Raw genomic sequence first — 22,812 nt, 5'->3', positions numbered from 1 at the left:
GTGATCATAGTATTCATTATTTCTATTTATTAAATTTGTATGCTCCCCTTCACCTGTAGATCTCAGGCTGGTGCGCATCATAAAATTACAATATTAAAAAACACCACACAGCATACATAGTAAAAATAAGAACGAAAACAAACCAATAATCCCCCCCCCTCCCACAACACATTTAAAAGGGCATTGGATGTCAATCAGTCAAAGGCCTGGATGAAGCGGAACATTTCTGCCTGGCACCTAAAGGTGTATAATGAAGACTCCAGGCAACCCTAACTGGGGAGAGCATTCCACAAATGGGGAGCCACTGCAGAAAAGGCTTGTTCTCATGTTGCCGGACCTCTCATGGAGGAGGCACATTAAGAAGGGCCTCAGAGGATGAATGTGGGGTCCGGGTAGGTTCATAAACAGCAGGACAGTTGGGCCATTCTGTATAAGGAGAGGGTCTAGATTGGTGTTTATTGGCTTAAGGGTCAAAGCAGGGATTGGGTTCAATGGTTGACCAATAATATTAAAAACGATACCAAAAATACTGTGCCCATACTCACACCATGAATGTATGAGGGTTCCTCTCTTGTTACAATCCTGGCAGCATTGGGATGAAGTCACACAGGTGATACGAAATTTAAGCTATAGTCCCAAGTGGCATGGGGCTTGTTTTACGTGTAGTACGTTTTGTTTGGTTTTACCAAGAGCAGCCCACTCACTCCTTTCCATCTGCTTTAGATGCCAACTCAGATGCTCAAGAGAATTTAAAATATAAAAATCAGCCTGGGAGGACACTGTTAGGAAATCCCCCCAACCCTCCAAAAAAAAGAGAAAGAAAAGAATACAGGATGCTGCTTTGCATGTGCAAATCCTTAAAGGGCTCTTTGCCTAGCAGCCTGGGACACCATCCTCAGCGCAAAATGATTGCCAGGTTTCCCCAGTCCCCTTAGTAAGCATCACAGCATAGGCCGAGTTCCCTGTGGAAGATTTAACCATGAAATTGGAAACCTCTCTAGCCAAACAAAACTTTTGTGATTACTGGCTTAGCTATGCAACAACCCTGAATCCTACCAAGGTTCATGTGCTTTTCATAATTAACACTGGTCAGCAATGCTTTGAAATGTGCCTAATCCCATGGCCCAATTTTGTTGCAATGGCAGCTATGATTCTGGGAATCCCCAGGTGTAGGAAGTGTGGTGACAGATATTCACACTGCAGGGTGGAACAAACTGGTCTTCAATCCTCCGAAAAAGATTTGACAGCTGACCTGTTAAATGTTGCCTTTTATTTAATCACTGTATGATGCATTCTAGCCAAGGAAACTGTCTGTACCCAAGCAAATATAAAACCACTTTTAATTTGTTGGCAAATGAAAATAATGCTATAAATCCCACCCACCCCGTCCCTTTACTTTCTGAAGCATTGCATATTATTTCTCTTGTAGCAAAGGAAGCCAAGGCTCCTGTACCTTTAACAACTGCTGAGAAATTTGGCAAGTGCATCTTGTCAAGGAAGGAGAAAAGATACACGTACTAAAATTGTCTCTTCTAAAAAGCTAACAGAAGTGCTGGAACCCTCACCTTTCCATTACTTGAGAGACTATTAAACAGTTCCTTAGCGCTGTAACTCAAAAGATATTGAGATCAGATGACGGGGCACTGCTGTCACACACAAGCTTAAAATAGTTAATTGGCTTCACCTTCCTAATCACTGATATTTTCGGGTACGCAAGGTCAGTTTGAAGCCATTTTCAAATAAAATAGTTACTTCTGTTCTTAAAAGACTCAATCTTTCCAGCAAAGAATTTGTTGCATTTTATCTATTTCTAACCTTCATTTTTATTTCAAAGGTGACTTAAAATGTGATTGAGGTGCAGCTACTGGAACATGCTTAGCAATATTCCCCTAGTTCCAGGTCAATTCTGCAACACCTCAGCTTATTCTCTTAGGGCTTTGCAAAAACCTTCGTTTATTTGCTTATGTGAAGCAAACCGCTAGTATCTTTCTTTGTGCATTTTATTTCTAACATTTAACATGAAAAATCTACAGGAGCTCCACTTTTGATAGCCTATAGGGATTCAACTCAATTTTTTACAAAAAAAAAACCCCACCCCAAAATAAACTCATTTCTGACAAGCACTGAACAAAATTTATACATGCCTGGCTTCACACTCCAAAGGTACATAAAGGAAATAGAAGTTTTGGAGCTTAGTTTTAGAGCAAGTGTTGTGAAATACTACATTACTCCATAGTCAAAGATACTAAAATAGCTCTCCTGCAAATAAACCTGTAACCTTACCCAACCCCCAAAGATCTGCTTTTCAAGCTCCTTCTGGCAGCAAGAATCATGAGGTCAATGAAATGTAGAGAAAGTATCATAGCTTCTTATACGGACTGAATTAATAAAATCTGGGTAATTATATTTACTTAGAAACCTCAATGTGTTCAATCAGACTTACTTCCTATAAAGGCAGGCATAGGCAAACTCGGCCCTCCATGTTTTGGGACTACAACTCCCATCATCCCTGGGCACTGGTCCTGTTAGCTAGGGATGATAGGAGTTGTAGTCCCAAAACATCTGGAGGGCTGAGTTTGCCTATGCCTGTTATAAGGCACTTTTAGGAGGCCCATAAACAGCATTAGTTAACACAGAATTGTTGTGCCTGTTGAGAGTCTAAGTATTCGCACTTGCTTTGCATCACACACACACTACTTGCACATATTATATGTACAATTTATATTTATATTACAAATATATTATATGTACAATACTTGTACATTTTATACATACGTATATTACTTATCTGCAATATGCACATATTACATATTATCAAGTTGGTATACAATAAGCTTGCCATGTATAAATATTTTTTATAAAGACTTATAGAGAAAACCAACAAGGAGACTTGCTGACAGCTGCAGAACTTTCTTTTTTGCAGAAAGAATGCTGCAAAAAAAGTCAATCAGTAATTCAAAGCAATAGTAGCAGAGAAATATGAGTCAACATTATTTTTTTTAGGTACGTTGAAGCGAGGCGACATATATTCCAATGTATGGGAATTCAACGTAGCACTATGACAATTGTTCTGTCAGCGCAAACACCAAACCTGTATTTAGGGGGCAAGCCCTGTTACATTAGCAATTATTTAGCAGGACTAATTAGCTGAATCTATCAGTGTAGCTTTCTTGTGCTTAGTTTAGGGGGCTGCACTTTTTTCGGATGTTTTAGGGTTACCTTGAAGAAGAAGTTTCAGCTAACCTAACTGGGTTCATTTGGAAGCGAAGAAATTTGAAGGTTTTCTACAGAATATGTACAAGATTATTCTAGCATTTCATTAGCAGCTGTTAATGCCAACCACCGTAGTTAATGACTTGAACCACCCAAAAGAACTAGATATACACCAACACTGGATATTTTTATTTGACTACTAGAAATTATCTTATCTCGAACTACAACTGTTGCTTACTGTGATGAAACTTGGCCTACAATGTGGAATCTCAGGAAAATACTTGTCAAGCCAAATTGTCTATATCCTGGAGAAACCTAGCATGAAAATGGGCTGGATGCAAGCAAATTGCTATCACTGCCAGTGTGAGAGAACTTAAAACATTTAAACGTCTTAAATGTTTCATGCAGAAATGCTTTCCTGACAAACTGTGGCACTCGGCATTAAGTCAAAAGACAAACAGGCCACCCACTCACTTTAAAGCAATTTACATCTCTTATATGCAACTACTGTGTAAAAAGACCGAGAAATTATTAGTTTATAAGGTAAAGCTGCAAAGGAATATGAGCTTCATCACTTTATCCCCAGGAACATTTACATACTTGGGAACAGATCTGAAAAGTAACCCACTCCAACGCTCATGCCTAGATTCAATTCTTCCAGCCACCATGGGCTGTGGCCAAGGTCCTCAGAGGAAGTGAAGGTAGCAGCCAGACATCTCTCCATCACACCCTCATCTATCTTCAGCTGAGGATTCACTCCTTAGAAGCATTCTGTTTGTTTTGCATTTTAATTGCTGTTTGCATTGGGATCTGAAGTACTGACAGCCGCTTATAGAAGCCAAGGTTTTTGGCTGAAAAGCAGCTATACGATATAATAAACAAAAGACATATCAGAGTTAGCTCACAAAACTATGAACATATTCAACAGGGGAATCCCTGACCCTAATTTCCTACTGTACAGAATTGAATAGTTAAAGTGAAGTATTTCCTCTGGATGAAAGCAGCTGATCCAGAGATTAATGCAAAGTTTTGGGGCACAAAATCCAAAGAGTCAGATTTTCCCGCACTGTGATATCAGCATTTTGCTTCTAATACATACAGAAGCAATATAGTTTAGGAAAGGTTGCAGCAGTTGTGAGAATCAAAACACCCTGATGGCAAGCCTTAGAGAAGTATACTGATAAATCTCACAGCCTTCTGGGTTTACATGACTGGGTGCTGCTGGAAATTAGATCAACACTGCAATTTTAAAATGAAACAAGAGCTCCTTGAATTAAGCATGGTTTAGGGCAGTGGTTTTCAAGCAGTATGTCGGGATGGTCAGGGGTGCCATGGGCAACACTGGTCTCTGTCCTTCTTTCCTTCCCTCCCTCCTCTGATGCCCTCTTGTGTCTCTACCTCCCAAAGGCTTGCACGGCTGTAAGAAGCAATAGCAGTAATGGTCCCGCTCTATTCTGCTTTGGTCAGACCACAACTGAAGTACTGCATCCAGTTTGGGGTGCCACAATTTAAGAAGAATATTGACAAGCTGGAACGTGTGCAAAAGAGGCCAACTAAGATGATCAAGGGTCTGGAAACCAAGCCCTGTGAGGAACAGTTGAGGAAGTTTGGTATGTTTAGCCTGATAAAGAGGAGATTAAGAGGAGATATGCTATCCATCTTCAAATAACTAAAGAGCTGTCATTACATGGAGAATGTAGCAAACTTGTTTTCTCCTGCTCCGGAACTAATAATAATAATAATAATAATAATAATAATAATAATAATAATAATTTATGTATACCCCACCCATCTGGCTGCTCTGGGTGGCTTACAGCACATAAAAATGCTAGTAACTGAACCAATGGATACAAGTTACAAGAAAGGAGATTCCGACTAAATATCAGGAAGTACTTTCTGACAGTAAGAGTTGTCTGACAGGGAAATGGACTCCCTCAGAAGGTGGTGGAATCTCCTTCCTTGGAAGTTTTTAAGCAGAGGTTGGATGGCCATCTGTCATGGATGCTTTAGTTGAGATTCCTGCATTGCAGGAGGTTGGACTAGATGATCCTTAGGGTCAATTCCAACTCTACGATTCTATGGTTCTATGGTTCTAAGCTGCAGTAAACCAGACTGCTCAACGTCCTTGATAAAATACAAGGGGGGGGGATGGATTACAGTAATTAGTTTTTCATTACTGTAATCCATCCCCCCCCCCTTGTATTTTATCAAGGACGTTGATAAAACTATCAATCTGCTTGTCAGCATTGTGAAAAGAACACTTTGGGGGTGGGGGAGAACATCATTGAAGCAAATACTACAACCTGATTTAAAAGGCATTTTGCATGCATTGTCAGTCACATATTATACATCAGTATTAAACTAAACTGAAAGGAAATGCCTGGTGCCACATTGCTGCTGTAACTGAAGAAAATATTCCCTACCTGAGCAATCCCAGAGGGAGGGATTTTATATGACTGCAGCTTCTGCTTCAGCAGCTCAGGATCACTGTGACGGAATGGGCACCCTAACAACAAAGAAGAGAGGCAAGCACACAAACAAGACTATTTACTCAGAAGTTAGTACAACAGCACACTTGAGAGCCTGGCTAAGCAGTCCTTAATTGTCTAGCAGCAGCTTATTAATACAAAAGCTAATTGCCCATGTGTGCAATAGCTTTACGCTTCTTCCAAACGGCTAGTTCACTATATGGTATCATAGCACTAATAGGCACAAAAGTTATATAATGTGTTACAGAAAAGTAGGCCAAGATTCTTATTCACTTGAACAGAAAACTGCTTTAATTAGGTTCCACACTAAATGAGTTTGAAAATTCACCCAAATATTATAGTATAGCTATAATACAAACAGAAAAAGCTGCATGAGTTTAGCTGTAACAATTAATTTTAAAAAACCCACAGATAACATGTGAGCTATATTATTAAACAGCATGAGAATGTCAACTTGAGGGTCAATTGGGGGGGGCAGGGAGGGAGAGAAATGCTGCTTACGAAAATAATTATGCTGTAGTGTTTGCATCTAAGTGTATTTTATTTCATTGATTTCACTGGGCCTAACTACAGTGGTTTAATACCCAAGTATTGTAGCTTAGCTAGTATACGAAATAACAGCCACAGTTAAATTACTGGTGGTTAAATCACCAGGTACATTTTAAGTAAATGCATAATCATTAGTGTGTAAAGAGATCTCATTTTTATTGCATGTCCTTAGTTTTTCAAAAGAATTGTCTCCTGAACAATGCAGTACTCTGTCTGGAGGTGTCCAAGCTGCGCATTCCAACATAAATGGCATTGCAGAATATGCATTGCAATTAAGATGGAGCTAGGGAATTGTTTATTTACCTTCTTTACCACACAGAAAGTGCGCTCTCTCTCTCTCTCTCTCACACACACACACCTTCACTTTAACACAATTAACAAGGAACCTTCCACACAGAAGATCCATACTTTAGGGTATTGGACTTAATTGACTGGGAAGAATTGGAGGTGAGAGTAAACAAGTCTCCGTAATTGGCTGGTGACTTCTCTTGGAGCAGATTTCCCACCAGCCACTGTCCAGGAGCGGGGAAGGGGGGATGTCTCTTAATTTGACCTTGTCTACCAATTTTAAGGTCCCATTCCTCCAAAAGAGTCCCAGAGACCTTTGTGTGTGCAGAGACTGGGGGCAACATTATTATTTTTAAATGAAACCAAAGGTTTCTGTGGAACATTACTTTGCTGTTACATTACTTTTGATTCCTGCTTAAGAGGGAAAGCTGAATATGTGTAAAGAAACCTGTTTCAATGCCAAGTAACTTTTAGGCAAGTCATAGAAATATGCTGCTTACCCAATTAGTGTTTTATTCTAGGGAGATCATAAGATTTGAAATATTTCATACTATCCCAGAGAGTGTTAAGCTATTAGAAAAAGCCTATAATTTATTACTGTTTTAGAGCAAAGCAAGAGCATTGATTGCAAGCAAAGCAAAAGCACTGAGGAACTTTGTTGTTTGTCGAGAGACATGTTTTTTTGGGGGGGCTGGGGAATAGAAAAGCAGCAGCAGAACCAAGAAGAGAAATAAAAAACTAAACAGCTTGGTGGATTTCATGTTGAAACCCTGCTGAATGAATCTCTCTTGCTTGACCTAGTTCTGTAATAAGACAAATCACCAGAAGAGTAACCGCACACTAGGCTTGACAGTGATGACTGCCATAAGCCACAGAAAACTAGCTTCTGCCAGTAATACGGCCAGCCAATCAGCTGGCTTCCAAAGCAGTTTGGGTTTCCATGCATTGTGAACATGTCAGGTGCAAGCACTTACCGTGATAATCCCCTTGGCCTGGTGGGTTGGACATTATAATTTTCATGCAGCTGAATGGAGTATAGTCAGTTCTCTTGCCTTCTTTTCCATAGGAATGTCGGATGCTGTAAGCATATCCTTTGTCAAACTAAATAGAAATAAAAATTGGGTGGTGTCAAGAGATTTCAGCTACTACAAAGGATGAAACAATGGGATTTTATAATAAATAATAATAATAATAATTTTTTATTTATACCCCGCCCTCCCCAGCCAAGGCCGGGCTCAGAGCGGCTTACAAGCAATAATAAAAACAAGATGAATGTTTACAACTTAAAAACAAAAATAAAATACAACATTAAAATAATGGAACATTAAAATATTAAAATGTAGCCTCATCGCAGGAGAAGGAAAAGAAAAAAGAAAGAGAGGGAGGGAGGGAATCAAATTGGCTCCAAGCCAAAGGCCAGGCGGAACAACTCTGTCTTACAGGCCCTGCGGAAAGAAATCAGATCCTGCAGGGCCCTGGTCTCATGAGGCAGAGCGTTCCACCAGGCCGGAGCCAGAGTTGAAAAGGCCCTGGCTCTGGTTGAAGCCAATCTAACTTCCTTAGGGCCCGGGACCACTAGGGTGTTGCTATTTATGGACCTTGAGGCTCTCCGTGGGGCATACCAGGAGAGGCGGTCCCGTAGGTACGAGGGTCCTAGGCCGTGAAGGGCTTTAAAAGTCAAAAGCAGCACCTTAAATCTGACCCTGTACTCCACCAGGAGCCAGTGCAGCTTGAAAAGCACTGGGTGAATATGCTCCCATGGCAGAGACCCCGTGAGGAGCCTCGCTGCAGCATTCTGTACCCGCTGGAGTTTCTGGGACAGCTTCAAGGGCAGCCCTGCGTAGAGCGAATTACAGTAGTCAAGCCTGGAGATGACCGTCACATGGATCACTGTGGCCAGGTTGGGGCGGGAAAGGTAAGGGACCAACTGCTTGATGCGGCAAAGGTGCAAAAATGTCGCCTTGGCTGTTGCTGTAACTTGCGCCTCCATGGAAAGGTTGAGTGGTTGTATTTGATTATATCTCCTTGCTAAGCAATTTTAAAGTTAAAATTGAAACGATGTTATCAGCCAGCCATGTTGTAGCAGTTACAGAAGACTCTTTTCATGGCACGATAGGACTTGGAAATCATTTCTGAGTATGGCAAGTTGGTCCTGCAGATTTATTCCTCAATTTTCTACAATAATTACCTCTTCTGCTGGGCTTATTAAAAATAATCAAATTAATCAAAGCTAAACTGACAGCCAATTTGAGAACAAGCTTTTAAAACATTATAACTCTTACTCACAAACTGTGAGTTTTTAAAGTCTAAGCTCAGGGCAATCCAGAAGGACCGCTGTACCAAAATGACTGTTGCAACGGAGAGGCAGGTATGAACTTCAACCTAAAAGTGCACAAATATTTTAATGCAAAGCAAACAAATAATTGTTGAGCAATGGTGGGCTATGGGATAATCAATGTAAGTCTGCATTAGTCACACTGAAAAAACAGGTCAGAAGATTGGTGCTTTTTAAAAAATAATCATGCCATAGACATGATTGACTCCTGTCACATCCACATCAAAAGCCAATCACAGGAGAGATGGGTAAAGGACCACATAGCCTATTTTTAGCAGCTAGTGTTAGACATTTTGGACACCTTCTGCTTGCCACTAGAGATAAGAGAGGAATTTGGTTTGATTAGCATCTTAATGCAAAGCTACCCAATTAACACTCCCAGCAACAATGCATGAACCAAAAGGATATTATCCTTCAATAATTAAGCACATGCCACTAACAATCCAATTCTGAAAGTAAAATAAATCCCCACTGCTTCTCCTAAAAATATAAAGAAAGGGTTTTGCCATCTTGTTCAACTCTCATTATTCTTTCCTACCAGCACAACAGTTCAGTCCAAGGAAGAGGGAACAGGCCCTTCAAGGATCAGATTGGCTGCTACGTCAATCATGCAGTTAATGAACCTGTCTATCAAACTGACAGACAGGACATCTCAAAATACTAACAGCCCATGACACAAACCATCTACTCAAACCTTGCTACACCAGCACCTATTTTTCGACTGCATTTCCATGATACAGAGGTTTTACATGAGGCAGAAGATGGAGTGTTCTAAAGAACTTTGCTTTATTCTATAGTTAACTAAGAGGTGAAAATGGTGCAATGGCTTTTATATTTAATGGCATATTTTACAATACATGTTCTTTCTCTAAGCAAAACAGTGGGAGAAGAAAGTGAACAAATCACACAGAATTTTCAAAAAATCATGGTACTTGCATTAAAATACTTTGTAGACTGCCTCACAGCCTAGTTCTTACAGAGAGCAACTATTCAAATTTTGGAAATGAAAATTATACCTCTCAAGCAATTAATCAACAGAACAGTGGTGCCTCTCACTACCTTAAATCAGATGAATATCAGATACACATGGCAGAAAATTCTAATTAATTCTGATGGAAATGCTTTATTGCTTTAAATGGCAGTTTCCACAGTGTGCATTCAAACACACATTCGGATACATGCAATGTTTGTTACAAACTATTCAGAAGGGAACATACAGCAGTGTGCTTTGTTATGTAAGACAAGGAAAACTGATATTTTCATAACAGACACTTTTTCTTTAAAGTAATTGAACTCAGGCTACAATGACACAATTATAAGCTTGCAAAACAGGCATTAATAAAAATTACAATGTTATCTATGTAATATTTCAGATATCTAGCAGCAATAAAAGTTGGCATTCTAGATTAAGGGTATGAAAATGTTACATTTCAGGAAATACATAACATTATGAATAACTTTTGACACACATTTGTGCTTAAATCAAATCTGATATTTTCTGGAAATACTTTAAGTTTGCAAAAGTGCGAGTTCAAGACTGGACAAGAGGCTGACAGACTAATTAGCCAAACATCTTGAAAAGGATAAGACTCCAATGGAATAATAAGAGTATTAAGGGCAGAGTCAAATGGATACATCAATGAAGGGTGACATCTCAAAATGAAATACAAAGAAAAAACAAGGAAGTTTCCTATCTTGCTCTTTGGTACTTTGAAACCAACAGTTAAAGCAGAAAAAAAGACTGCAGTCTGTATTAATTTTAGCACAACTAAATTTTGTAACAAATGACTTGCACCTGAGAGAAAACCCTGCATTTCATTTATTTGAAGTTACATACCTCAATAAGGCATTTAAATAATCCAGTATTTTCATATTCTACAGAAGTGTATTGTGCTGACATCATATAATTGCCTGGGGGAACTAAGCTTTATTCAAAACTGTGTTCCGCCAAGACCATTAAGTTCACCAACTGATAGGACATCTTAGAAACACAACATAAAATCTGATCTGCCACTATTCCTCTAGTTTACTTAACCTTGGTGTGCACCAACGAGCTGATAACTAATTTAAGACCTGAGAAAAAAAAGAAATTTCAGAGGGAAATGCAGAGAGGCATGATTTAGTTTAATATGCATCTACATTAGCTACAGGGCATAATTAAAAGTACATCACTTCTTTAAATCTACATAATTATATCCCAAAGACATTCTCATTAGTATCTTCTACTTTGCAGCTAAACCAGAAGAGGCCTCAGGTCTGCAAGGTCAGACTTCTTTATTTTAAATGTAATAATATAATGTTGAAAATAAAACGGCTGATGCAAAGTGGTGAGGCTGGCCTTTATCATCTATGCATTATTATTGTGAACACAAGAATTCCCAGACATCCATAAAAAAATAATCAAGTAGCCGAAATCTGGTTTTAAAAAAAGCTGAAATCAATCACTGATTAATGATCAGGGCTAATTCTGAATATATGAAGCAAACTGACTAGCTTTATTAATTTATGCATTATTTCATGGTAATAGAACTGCAATATTTATTCAAAATAATTTTCTTTAACCAGCAACTTGGCTCTTAATTCCGTTAACAGATGGATGTTCTAGTTCCAACAGTACAAAACAATCCTTCATATTAATTACTGCATCGTCCTGAGAGTAAGTATGCAATACAAAGACAAAGGGAGGTGTCTTTTGAGTCAAATGCCTACAGACTAAAAACTGCTATGACCAATTCCACAATCTGCGGTATGGTCTAAAGGCTCTTAATGTGAAACATGATTAGAGCTACACTCACTTGACCTAGTCCCTGGTATCTGGAATCAAGGGAAATAACCTCCACTTACTAAGCTTGCTCCCAGAGTTAATTGAAAGCTTCTACCAAACTGAAAGCTATGTTGTAATAGGAAGCCTTTTTGAACAGGGGTGGATCACTTGTCTTGTGGACTGCATGACCATCGGGGTATTTATGAATGGTTGCAGCAGAAAAGTGACACGGCGAATGAGGAACACTTATTCCACACCATCAAAATTCTTTCCCGAAGCTGAAAAATATTTATCAAAAACCTTGGTATAGAATATGCCAAAAATAAAATACAACAAACAATATTTCTACTTAAACTAATGTATATAATCAGGGGCAACCATTTCATTTTAACAACTGACCTATCTGAAACATAATTTAATCAAACCGATGCTTTAATCAAACACATGACTTGCTAGACTCTTGGCGACTTGTGCAAAGAGGAACGATCTGTTCCATCGAAATTTAAATACTAATTGCCATTCTAGGGTATTGTGGATTATTCTTCCTCTTTCCATAAATTTCACAGTAATAAAAATTAGCACTTTGGATATGCAGTACATTTAAAAGCTTAAGGAGAAAGAAAGCAGCTTTATATAAGGTGCCCCAAATTTCAGGGGTGGTGGTGGCAGGGGTAGGTTTAGTGAGTAGAGGGACTGACCACCACCTGGGATGGAGGCCTAGCTGTTTGGTCCCTGCTTCCAGTTTCAAACCTCCCATTCTTTCGGAAGTCTCTTAGAAGCCAATCCCGCACCTGGTGTTGGGCCAAAGAGACAAACTGATGATGCTGCTGGTTTATTGACCCCTCTGCTGACCAGCAACATCCCTGGCCAAGCTGGCTGGAGTGGTCTATGGCATGGTGTTGGAGAACAGCACTATTATAGGCACCACGTAACGCTCATTCTGCGTTGTTTTCTAAGCATGGCAGCATTTAAACTTTGGAAGTCCCTGTCTATTTTTGGCACCGGCTTAAAGCATGCCTTTAGGAGGCACTGGAAATGTAAAAGAAAAACCGGTGCACATTGGCATGCAGTTGCTACTGCACCACAATATAGCATTTGTGTAGAAGACCTCCTTCTATGCCTTTCTGGCATTAGCATCAAGGCTCAGAGAAACGGCAAGATGATCTGTTCTCTTATCCCATGACTTCTACATATACTTAGAAGCCTTTTGCAAAGGACTTTGAGTGCCTGTCGGATTTCCCCTGTTTTACATGCTTCTCAGCACTCTCAAGAATTCCAAAGAATCTGCTCTTCTTGGTGGCAAATTGTTGTTCTGCAAAACTTTTTATTCAGTACAGTAGTCCTTTAGGGACTACTGGTATCTGTGCAGGGGCCTCAGGACTGTGAAAGTCAGCTCTGACCACTCCAACCTGGCTTTCCCACGCAACTTGGGAATGACAGGGCCTGCTTGCATGGTTCTACACCCCTTTCCAAGCACACATTTTATAATGCCCAAAGTGGGTATGTAAGTTTAAACAGACTTTCTACCCAATTATGAAGCACAGACAGGCCTATATGGCCTTTCCTCCCTCCCTGGGGTCCCCATCAATCCCTCTTTTAAAATTAGTGTTATGTTGGCTACCTTTCAGTTGGTAAGGAGACAGAACAAGGACTTCATTCAACCATCCTCTAAACAGAAATAGTTTGGAAAATATTAAGGTTAAGGACTGGAGGACAATGTATGGAAATATTTGTAGTGGAACTTGGTCCTTTTATTGATTTTGAAAGCAAATATTGATATCACTATATATAAGTGTTTATCAATATTGTAAGTAAGTTTTCTGACTTCCTTCTGTGATTTCTGCAAACAACAAAGTTAGGCAATATAAATGTATGCTGAGAGCAGAGTTGAGATGTATATCCGCTGTGAGGAAAGGATGGGAAAGCAGGTGTTTTTTGCTATTGCTATTTATGTTAGACTTGTTTTAGTCTAAGCAGCTGTCCACAGTGCACATGGACGTCTGCAGACTTCGCAAATGTTCAAAGAGAACTATTAAGAACTGAATGGTGCTCCAAACAAGTAATTTACCTTGTCTGCATCCACTTTTCCTCTGATGAATTCAGATTTCCAGAACTGTAGAGCTTGTTCTAGTGTTAAACCGATGCCTTTTAGGAACAAACCATATTGCATACGGCCTCCATGACGGAGATGATGGTTATCACGCAGAGCTTTGTGCAGTTGGCGCATGCAGGGAGGAAATGATTTAACAGAAAGCTGCAACAGGAAAACATATTATTGAATAGATTGACTTACAGGCTGCATTTTGATCACCAATTAAATCTATTTAGAAAGGTGAACAGCTTGAGGAGAGAAGGATATGCAGGGGCTATAGGGACTATGCGTAAATCTATTTTACGACTTCAATATGCCTGTAAGCATTTGAATCTAATATTTTGTTCTATACAAGAGAAAAGAATAAATGCAGCACAGAAATACAGTTATTAAAAAAAGAAATGGTCTTTACTAATTCTAGCCAAAAGCATTAATCAGTATGGTTAATTAGGTACCAGTTAAAAATATGGATTCTGATTGTATATTAATAGTGGTTTTGTTCTCACCCCCCCAAAAAAAAGTATACTCTACTTGATGGCATTGATATCATTTATAGGTATATCTTGAATTTGTTTAAAACATTTTATACTGCCCTTCATCCTATCACAATTTAGGTCAGTGTATAACAGGCTTACCCAACCTGGTGCTGTTGAACTACAACTCCCATCATTCCTGACAACTGGCTATGCTGGTTGGAGCTGATGGGAATTGCAGTGCAAGCGATCTGGAGGGCACTGTGCCGGGGAAGGCTGGTGCATTAACAGATACAGAAAAACAGCAGAGCAGGGGTCAGATAATGCATTTAAAACAGATTTAAATATTTTCAGATACATTGCTGGATGAACTTTAATTAAGTTTATTTTCCCAACTATTACTTGCTTTCATTTCTTGGATACGATATGCCCACTATAATAATAATCATAATCATAATCAGCAGTACAGGCAGTGACCATTTTGCCCACATCTAACTGACATGTGGGCATGGAAGCGCGGGTCATTTTGGACCTGCAAGAGGACAGAATTGGGACAGAACAGGGCAGGCTTATACGTGTGTGGGGGCCAGGAACAGAGCCCCCCCCCTGTAAAATGGTCATTGCCTGTATTAAGCTACCGTATTTGGTTAACAATAAGGTGTTAATAGTTACAGCAAACCTCTAGACCGACTCCTTTATATCACTTTTAAAAAGCAAACAGGACTTCTATGCCACTGGTTTCCTTGAGGATAAATATATTGGAACGGATTCAAATGAGGTTAGTTGTGCATTAGTGCATCACTGATTTCATGTTAATCATAACCTTGTCTCATTGATTTCAACAGGACTAATGCATGGCCAACTTCCTCTGGATCCAACCTGTTATTATACGTAAAGGGCAGTCAGTTTCTTCACACAAACTGCATGCTGGACAAGGGCAATACGGGGTACAGTTTAAAAGCATAAAATACTCACAGTGTCAATCTGTTCTAATGAAATTTTCCCAATGTTTCTTTCAATGCTGTAATCTGGACCAACATATGCATGACTGTGGGGTAGAGACGAAAGAAAGTTTTTTATGGTATATGAAATCTTCAACAATTCACTTCTTGTTACAATGGGAACTTAAATACACAATTGTTTTTATGGATTTTAGGAGGAAATCATTCCAACGTAACAATTCAGCAAATATGACTTGAATACACTAAAGCACTTTGAAACTTTTTTTTATCCAACACAGTTCTGACATTTCACCACACGAGCACTTTGACAGATTTATTTTGTGGCATTTCTTCCTGAGAAACAAGATCAGAATCATAGTCTGGGATGAACATTATGTTCCAAGTATGAGCAAAATACCTGAAACTTGTCAAAGCAGCTGCCCAAAGAAAGTAGTTCTAGACTTCAGTTCTAGATCCTTTATATTTTTCACATTAAAGGAACTGCTAGTAAAAGTGTGTCTTCTTAAAATTTATCAGAAAATTGTGACAACATTTCTATTGAAATACTACAGAGCTCCATGAGGAGACAACCCCAGAAAGTAATAAAATCATGATTGTGGTTTTAAAAAGGGTCTGAGGGAAGGAGAATATTCTGCATGAATTTCAAGTGCAGTCATACCTCATGTTAAGTCGCTTCATGTTATGCTCTTTCAGGTTACGTCCCACGGCGACCCGGAAGTACCAGAAAGGGTTACTTCTGGGTTTTGCCACTTGCGCATGCACAAAAGTGCAAAATGACGTCATGCGCATGCGCAGAAGCGTCAAATTGCAACCCACACGTGTGCAGACGCGCCGCTGCGGGTTGCGCTCTTTTCATGTTGCAAACGGGCCTCCGGAACAGATCCCGTTCGCAATCAGAGGTACCACTGTAGACGGGCTCTTTTTCCCCCCAAAGGACAAAACATGTTTGTTTGTTTGAAATCTAACCTAAGGGATGAGCTTGATGTGTTGACTGAGATGGCGCAGGTGAAATCATGGTAAGAACAGCAGCTCTCTACTACCCACTTGAACCTACCATCTGCAGTGAAAGAAGCTGAGTTTGAGAAGGGAGGGTCCACATGGCTCTCCTGTTCAAATCTCTGGGGAAGTGCAAGGAACAGCCCCTCAATGGGCTGGTTGGGCCCTTTTACTTTTTTTCTTCTGGCACAGACAGGTCCACAAGTTAGCAGTCAGAATGCCAGTGGTCCCACCTGCAATGTAGCACTGCTTAGGAGCTTCGCCATTAAGGCAAATCTTAAAGAGTTGCTTGCTGTAGGCTGCAGTAGCAGCTGCCTGGGCACACCTCAGGGGGATGCTCCATACCTATTCACCATCCGCAACCATTTCCTGCTGCTCACTGGACCACCCAGTAATACTGCTCCCCGAGAACTATTATAGGAAAAATATACTGATACATTACCTGAGATGACTGAGCAGAGGCTGGAGTCTCTCATCTGTTTGTACAATGGGCAATGACCGTGCTGTGAGCTAAAAGGGATTGGGGAGGGGTGGGGAAACAAGTCACAAAGAGCCAATGAAATGCTGCTCTCTTTTTTTTTTAAGTACAAACTACAGTTACTAATAATGCAAATAAAATTAACTTATTCACCCAAAAACTTATTCTTCAAAAAAACCACTGGAACGTTTGTTGTCTCTCACACAATCACACTCTCTTGTTGAGTCAAATCTCCAGAAACCAACAACTCTTCTTTCAGCTTTCTCAAAGATGTCCATTTGTTTATCATCTTTCTACCTCTTCCTATTAAGCTTATAATTTTATCAGCCTTCCACATAAGCTTTAAATCTATTGATTCAATCTATTATTAGATCAACGCAATGTCGTTATTTCAACAAGTTCTTCTCCAGACCCATTAACCATTGCATTTAAACTATTTAAGTTCTGTTGATGGGAAGTAGCATTAATCCACTCCTCTGCCAAATCCACTCCTGATGAAGAGCAGAGGAAATCAATGTTTCAGTAACTGTTTCCACAGAAGGCTCCACTACGAGCTCTCCGTATAGTTAAGTCTTACAAAACAGATTCCTTTCCATCAATTACAGTTGTTTCCTTAGATGAACATCTTATTTTTCTTCTGTGCTGCTGAAGCATATTAGCTAAGGTTTAGCCACGGATCGAGGAAGTGCCCAGTTCAAACCTAACTTCTGCCACTAAATACAGGTAGGTAGCTGTGTTGGTCTGCCATAGTTGAAACAAAATATTAAAAAAATCCTTCCAGTAGCACCTTAGAGACCAACTAAGTTTGTCATTGGTATGAGCTTTTCTGTGCATGGTGTCCAATGAAGTGTGTTTGTTTCTGCCACTAAAATCAACAAATGGCTTTAGATAAGCCATTTTCAGACTCAAGTCTTGCTGGACCACCTCTAATACGGACCTAACAGTATCAACCTACCTTAAAGGGCTGCTACAAGGATTATAAGGTAATATATTTAATTTATTTGCCACTTACTAGAACAAAAGTGCTCCCAGCTACTTACTACTGACAGTCTAAAGTATTAATTAAGAATACCAGTAAAAACAAGTTACATTGAAAAAAAGGAAGAAAAAATGTTAGTAATTCTAAAATATCTGTGCTTGCTAAAATCGCACGTCAAAATTACATCCTTGGGTATGTAATAATACTCATCATCATGCCTAGCAATGTCAGTGAGTAACTTATACCTCCTTTACCCACTGGCTGCTTCTCATTCAGTCTTCATGGTCTCTCACACACATACCTTCCCAGCATCCATCTCTGCCTGCCTAACAATGGGAAACCCTCATGGCTGCCTCAAGCCTACATCAGATTGGAGGAGAGGAATGGAAAAGGGACTCCGAGAACATAAACCCTTTAACAGAGGCTCTCCATGAATGTTGAACATTCTAAGCGTTAAGCATTATTACACTAATCTCAGTTATTCACCCATCTTGCAGTTCGTTGTGCAAATTATTGTTGTTGTTAGCCATAACAAGCAGGAAAGGACGGAGCAGGGAATTCTACTTCACTGTCTTTGGAAAAGCTAACAACCGCCTCCCATTCATACTGTTTCATTCTCCAGATCATACGCTAAGCCCATCTCTGGATATTGCTCCCTAGACAAGTATGATGATTCAGTTGCCAAAGTATGAGAGCAGGGAAGCAACACAGGACGTTTGCACCACATACAGAAACATGAAGCTGCCTTCTAGGGAGTCAAATAATTTGTACATCCAGCTCTGGACTGTCTAGTCCGACTGTCAGCAGCTCCCTAAGGTATGAAGAAGAGCTTTCTTTCCCAGTCTGCTGCCCAAAGATCTTTTAAACAGAAATGCCAGGTACTGGACTGAGGACCTTACATTATGCATGCAAAGCATGCGTCCTACGCCTATGTTTTGGTCATCCCATATGTTCAGAGAACTGGGAGGGAAAGAGGGATTTCTACAGCTGTGAAAAATACCTAGGCAGCTACTTTAAACTTGATCAGAAACTAGCTTGACGGGTGTCAGGGATGCTATAGTAGTCCATTTCCTGCATTAGCAGAGGGCTGGACTAGACAATCTTTGAGGTCCTTTGCAGTTCCATGACTTTTAGGGTTCTATAATAGATAAGATTCCAAAATAGAGATTATAATCAGCAAAACCATAAATGATACGGTTAAATCTGTGCGCCACCAAAAAGATGAAGAAAATGTATATTGTTTTTAACAATCACATCTTTATTTCCATGCAATACCTTTTTGTAAGAAAATAACACAGGTACTCATGCTTAGGTATTGGCACATAATTGCATATCTATTAGGAGCTCCTTCCAACTCATCGCTGCTCTAAAGATAGATCTGGGACATGCATTTGATTGATTGGCTTTCAATGTAAGTATTTCATGCTTTTTGGTGCAGTGATAGCACCAAAAAGTCTGGTTTGATTAATAACCAGACAAGCAACGCACAAGCTTAAAGCAGCGGTCACCATCTTTTACGATTGACAATTCTATGCTTTATTATGGATTTTCTTCCAAAGAGAAGCAAAAATGTAGTATGTTGTAACAACATTCCACAATTTTGCATTGTTCATACCAAGAGAATACTCGTCTGAATTATAAGGGTCACAGAGTTTCACCTTATCATCACCAAACAGCAGCATCTTGTTGAATGTAACATGTGAACACCTCTATAATTGGAACAGATCCATGTTGGAGGTCAAAGGCTGCTACTAGGCTAGTTTGGACCTTAAACTGGGGAGATACAGATTCAACCAGGACTCTTATTGAGAGACACTGGCCCAGTCATTATCTCAAGTCTCATGTAAACTGCAGGATTGTTGCAAGGATTAAACAGTGGGAAGGAAAACAATCACATACACCTGTCTGAACTCCTGGGAGGAACAATGGTGTGTGTGTGTGTGTGTGTGTGTGTGTGTGTGTAATGTCTACTTATTCCTCATATCAGAAAGTCTAATAGGCAAGTTACTGGTAAGTCTTGTTTTACACAATATGTTAGATCGGGGGTAGGAGAGGCAAAAAAATTCAATAAAAAAGGACCAGTATACTGAATCTCTAATACAGCACACACAATTTTATTTATTTAATTAATTAATTACTTTTATATACTGCCCTTCATCAGAGGGTCATAGGGCAGTTTACAGTATAAAAACACAAAAATACATAATGTATCATCAGACAAAACAATATAACAGTATAACAATATTATATATATACTGAATGCAATAAACAGGATTTCATTCAATATATAGGATTGCACTGTCAATGATGCTTTGCCTAGGTACTGTATTTGGTAGTTAACATAACAGCAGTTTTATATAATGTAAGAACTATGCTTGCAAACAGCATCTCTTTTAACACAGCACAATTCCTGCTCCGGGCTTACATTTATATGCACACATACCCATACTTTTTCTGGGTTGTTAATATGTAATTCCAAATAGGTCACGTTGAGTACAGCTGTATGGTGTGTACTACCGAAAGCGATTGATCAAGAAACAACCACTTCGCTAATGTTGCAGCAAAATGTCACAATGCAAATGTTATGCAGCCAGGGAAATCAATATTAGACCAGTGTTTGCATGCTGGTATGTTGCCACAACTAGACAGCTGACATTTCAATGCTGATCAATTTTGAAAAAAGTTTGGTTTTAACCTTTAACACATTGCAATTCTGAAGAAATACTCAAAGTATGCAATCTTAGCAAAGATGTAGTTATTATATTTTAGCACTATGGACATCCAGAGACACTTTTAAAAAACACCTATCAAAAGCACTAATTTCATGTGAAGAATTAGCTCCCCCACCCCATTAACAGCTATCCAGCATTTCTTCACGTTAAAATATATCAGGTGGTTGCTTACCACTGAGTATTCGCATGGATTTCTATCCCTGGGGGGTGGGGGGTTTGCAAGAAAACATTTTGTGATAGATTTCTTGTATTTGGAGCCTGCCCTTTTCCGTAGAAAAAAATCAAAGCAAGTAATAAAGAGCAATACAGTGGTACCTCGGGTTACATACGCTTCAGGTTACACACTCCGCTAACCCAGAAATATTACCTCGGGTTAAGAACTTTGCTTCAGGATGAGAACAGAAATCATGCTCTGGTGGCGCGGCGGCAGCAGGAGGCCCCATTAGCTAAAGTGGTGCTTCAGGTTAAGAACAGTTTCAGGTTAAGAACGGACCTCCGGAACAAATTAAATACTTAACCCGAGGTACCACTGTACACAAAGAGGTCAACCAAGGAAACCCACAGAAAGGACCTTGAGCTCCCCCATCCCACCCTACACACCACAAAGCTTCAACAGTTTAAGAGAGGAGAGGCCATGAGCCAAAGAAGGAAACATTCTTACAAATAGGAATGAGCATATAAAAGTAGCTTTGCTTGCTGTTTTTTGCCACACTGCTTCATGGCACTGTTTAGAAAGCAAAGCTCTGTCTGCACATATTGTTTGATCCTGCCTACATGTGCCCCTTGGGGACGCGGGTGGCGCTGTGGGTTAAACCACAGAGCCTAGAACTTGCCGATCAGAAGGTTGGCAGTTCAAATCCCTGCGACTGGGTGAGCTCCCGTTGCTCGGTCCCTGCTCCTGCCAACCTAGCAGTTCGAAAGCACGTCAAAGTACAAGTAGATAAATAGGTACCCCTCTGGCAGGAAGGTAAATGGCATTTCCGTGTGCTGCTCTGGTTCGCCAGAAGTGGCTTAGTCATGCTGGCCACATGACCCGGAAGCTGTATGCCGGCTCCCTCGGCCAGTAAAGCGAGATGAGTGCCGCAATCCCAGAGTCGGTCACAACTGGACCTAATGTTCAGGGGTCCCTTTACCTTTACATGTGCCCCTTCTTTGATCTCCCCCATTACGTTGGGAAAATTAATCACTTGATATCTTTTGCAAATCCCATGTCTCATTTGTTTCAACACAACGTACTTGCACAGTACTTCATACATTAAGCACCAGGGGGTTGGGCCATTTCTAGTAGGTTACTATCATTAGATGGAAAATGCTCTCCGCAAGAGAATCATCTCATAGCTTAACATTTGAGAGAGAAATAGGGCACGCAACAAAATGTTACGGTGGATTCCCAAGTGGATGAGCACAACTGTAGCATATCTGATAGCGAAGGTTTCTCCCCATTGCTAGGTCAGATGGCCATGTTGTGCTAGATGAAAAAGTGAAGGGGGTTTGTTGGGAGATGCCAGAGAAGGGAAAGGTGCTAGCATTAGAAAGGAGTAATCTGTAGGCCCTTGAATATATATAATGGGCAGTGTGATACACTAAGCAGGTTATAAGTCAAGAATACTTTGATTTAGGATGCAACCCCCATGCAGAGTAGGTCTTATTTCCAAGTAAACATGGGTAGGTTTAGGTTGCACATTTGATATTAAGCCTGACTGCATCAACTGTTACTCCAAATGCTAAAGCGTTTAAGTTTGGATGTAAAACATTCCACTTCACTGTTCAATGATGATTCATGAAATAAATCAATAAAAGAAGCTATTTCAGTTTTCCCTCGGGTCATAATCTCACACACATTTTCAGGTCACACTGAACTAAGTTGACCCACGTTATGTTCGGGCTGCGAGGTAAATTTTCAGAATCTAGGCCTTCTTTTAATTCAACTTACAAGCCTCTACTTTACCTCCTTGCCAATCAGGAAATCTTCAACATTGGCCTGCAGTCCCCAAAGGCTTTTGGGGGAGGGGTTGTTGTTTACGACATTCTTTCTCTCTCAGGGAGCTCTCTAACCCACATCATCACTCCATGTGCATGCTTGCATGTGCCCTTGATTTACTTTGCAATTTAACATTTCAATCTGGTAGTTTTTAGTCAGGAGAGTTCTTTAAAGTGTTGATTCTTTAAACTATTTTAACCTAAAGAGAAATGTGCAGGAACACTCCCCTCTTACCAGATCTTTATATGACTGTCATATTCCTAAAGTGAGGAGTGGGAAGCACAAGTTACCTTAAAATGTGCATCTCAACCAGTCTTTCACTGACTGGCATGGCTAGAAGATACAGCACAACCCTTTGGGCCTTGGTGCCATATTATGACAACATTATAGCTCAAGGTCTTCCAGAATTTAAACAGTGGTGTGCTATTATATACAACCTTAGCGGTTTTAAAATTCTCAGCTCCAGTGGGAGGAACTGAAA

The 22,812-nt window shown here is 39.9% G+C and overlaps 1 protein-coding gene across 1 annotated transcript in view; it reads right to left on the bottom strand.

The window, feature by feature from the left end:
• Nucleotides 1-22,812, bottom strand: part of PRIM2 (DNA primase subunit 2) — a 64,238-nt gene that overhangs the window by 8,181 nt on the left and 33,245 nt on the right. The window contains 5 exon segments of the mRNA XM_081857054.1: nt 5,637-5,719; nt 7,514-7,640; nt 13,707-13,892; nt 15,179-15,251; nt 16,604-16,671. Coding sequence (XP_081713180.1) covers nt 5,637-5,719; nt 7,514-7,640; nt 13,707-13,892; nt 15,179-15,251; nt 16,604-16,671 — 537 coding nt within the window.

The sequence above is a fragment of the Podarcis erhardii genome (assembly GCF_964252035.2).
Source record: "Podarcis erhardii genome assembly, chromosome: 3".
Lineage (NCBI taxonomy): Eukaryota > Metazoa > Chordata > Lepidosauria > Squamata > Lacertidae > Podarcis > Podarcis erhardii.
Note: the sequence above shows the minus strand (reverse complement) of the source record. Positions and strands in the feature narration are given on the sequence as shown.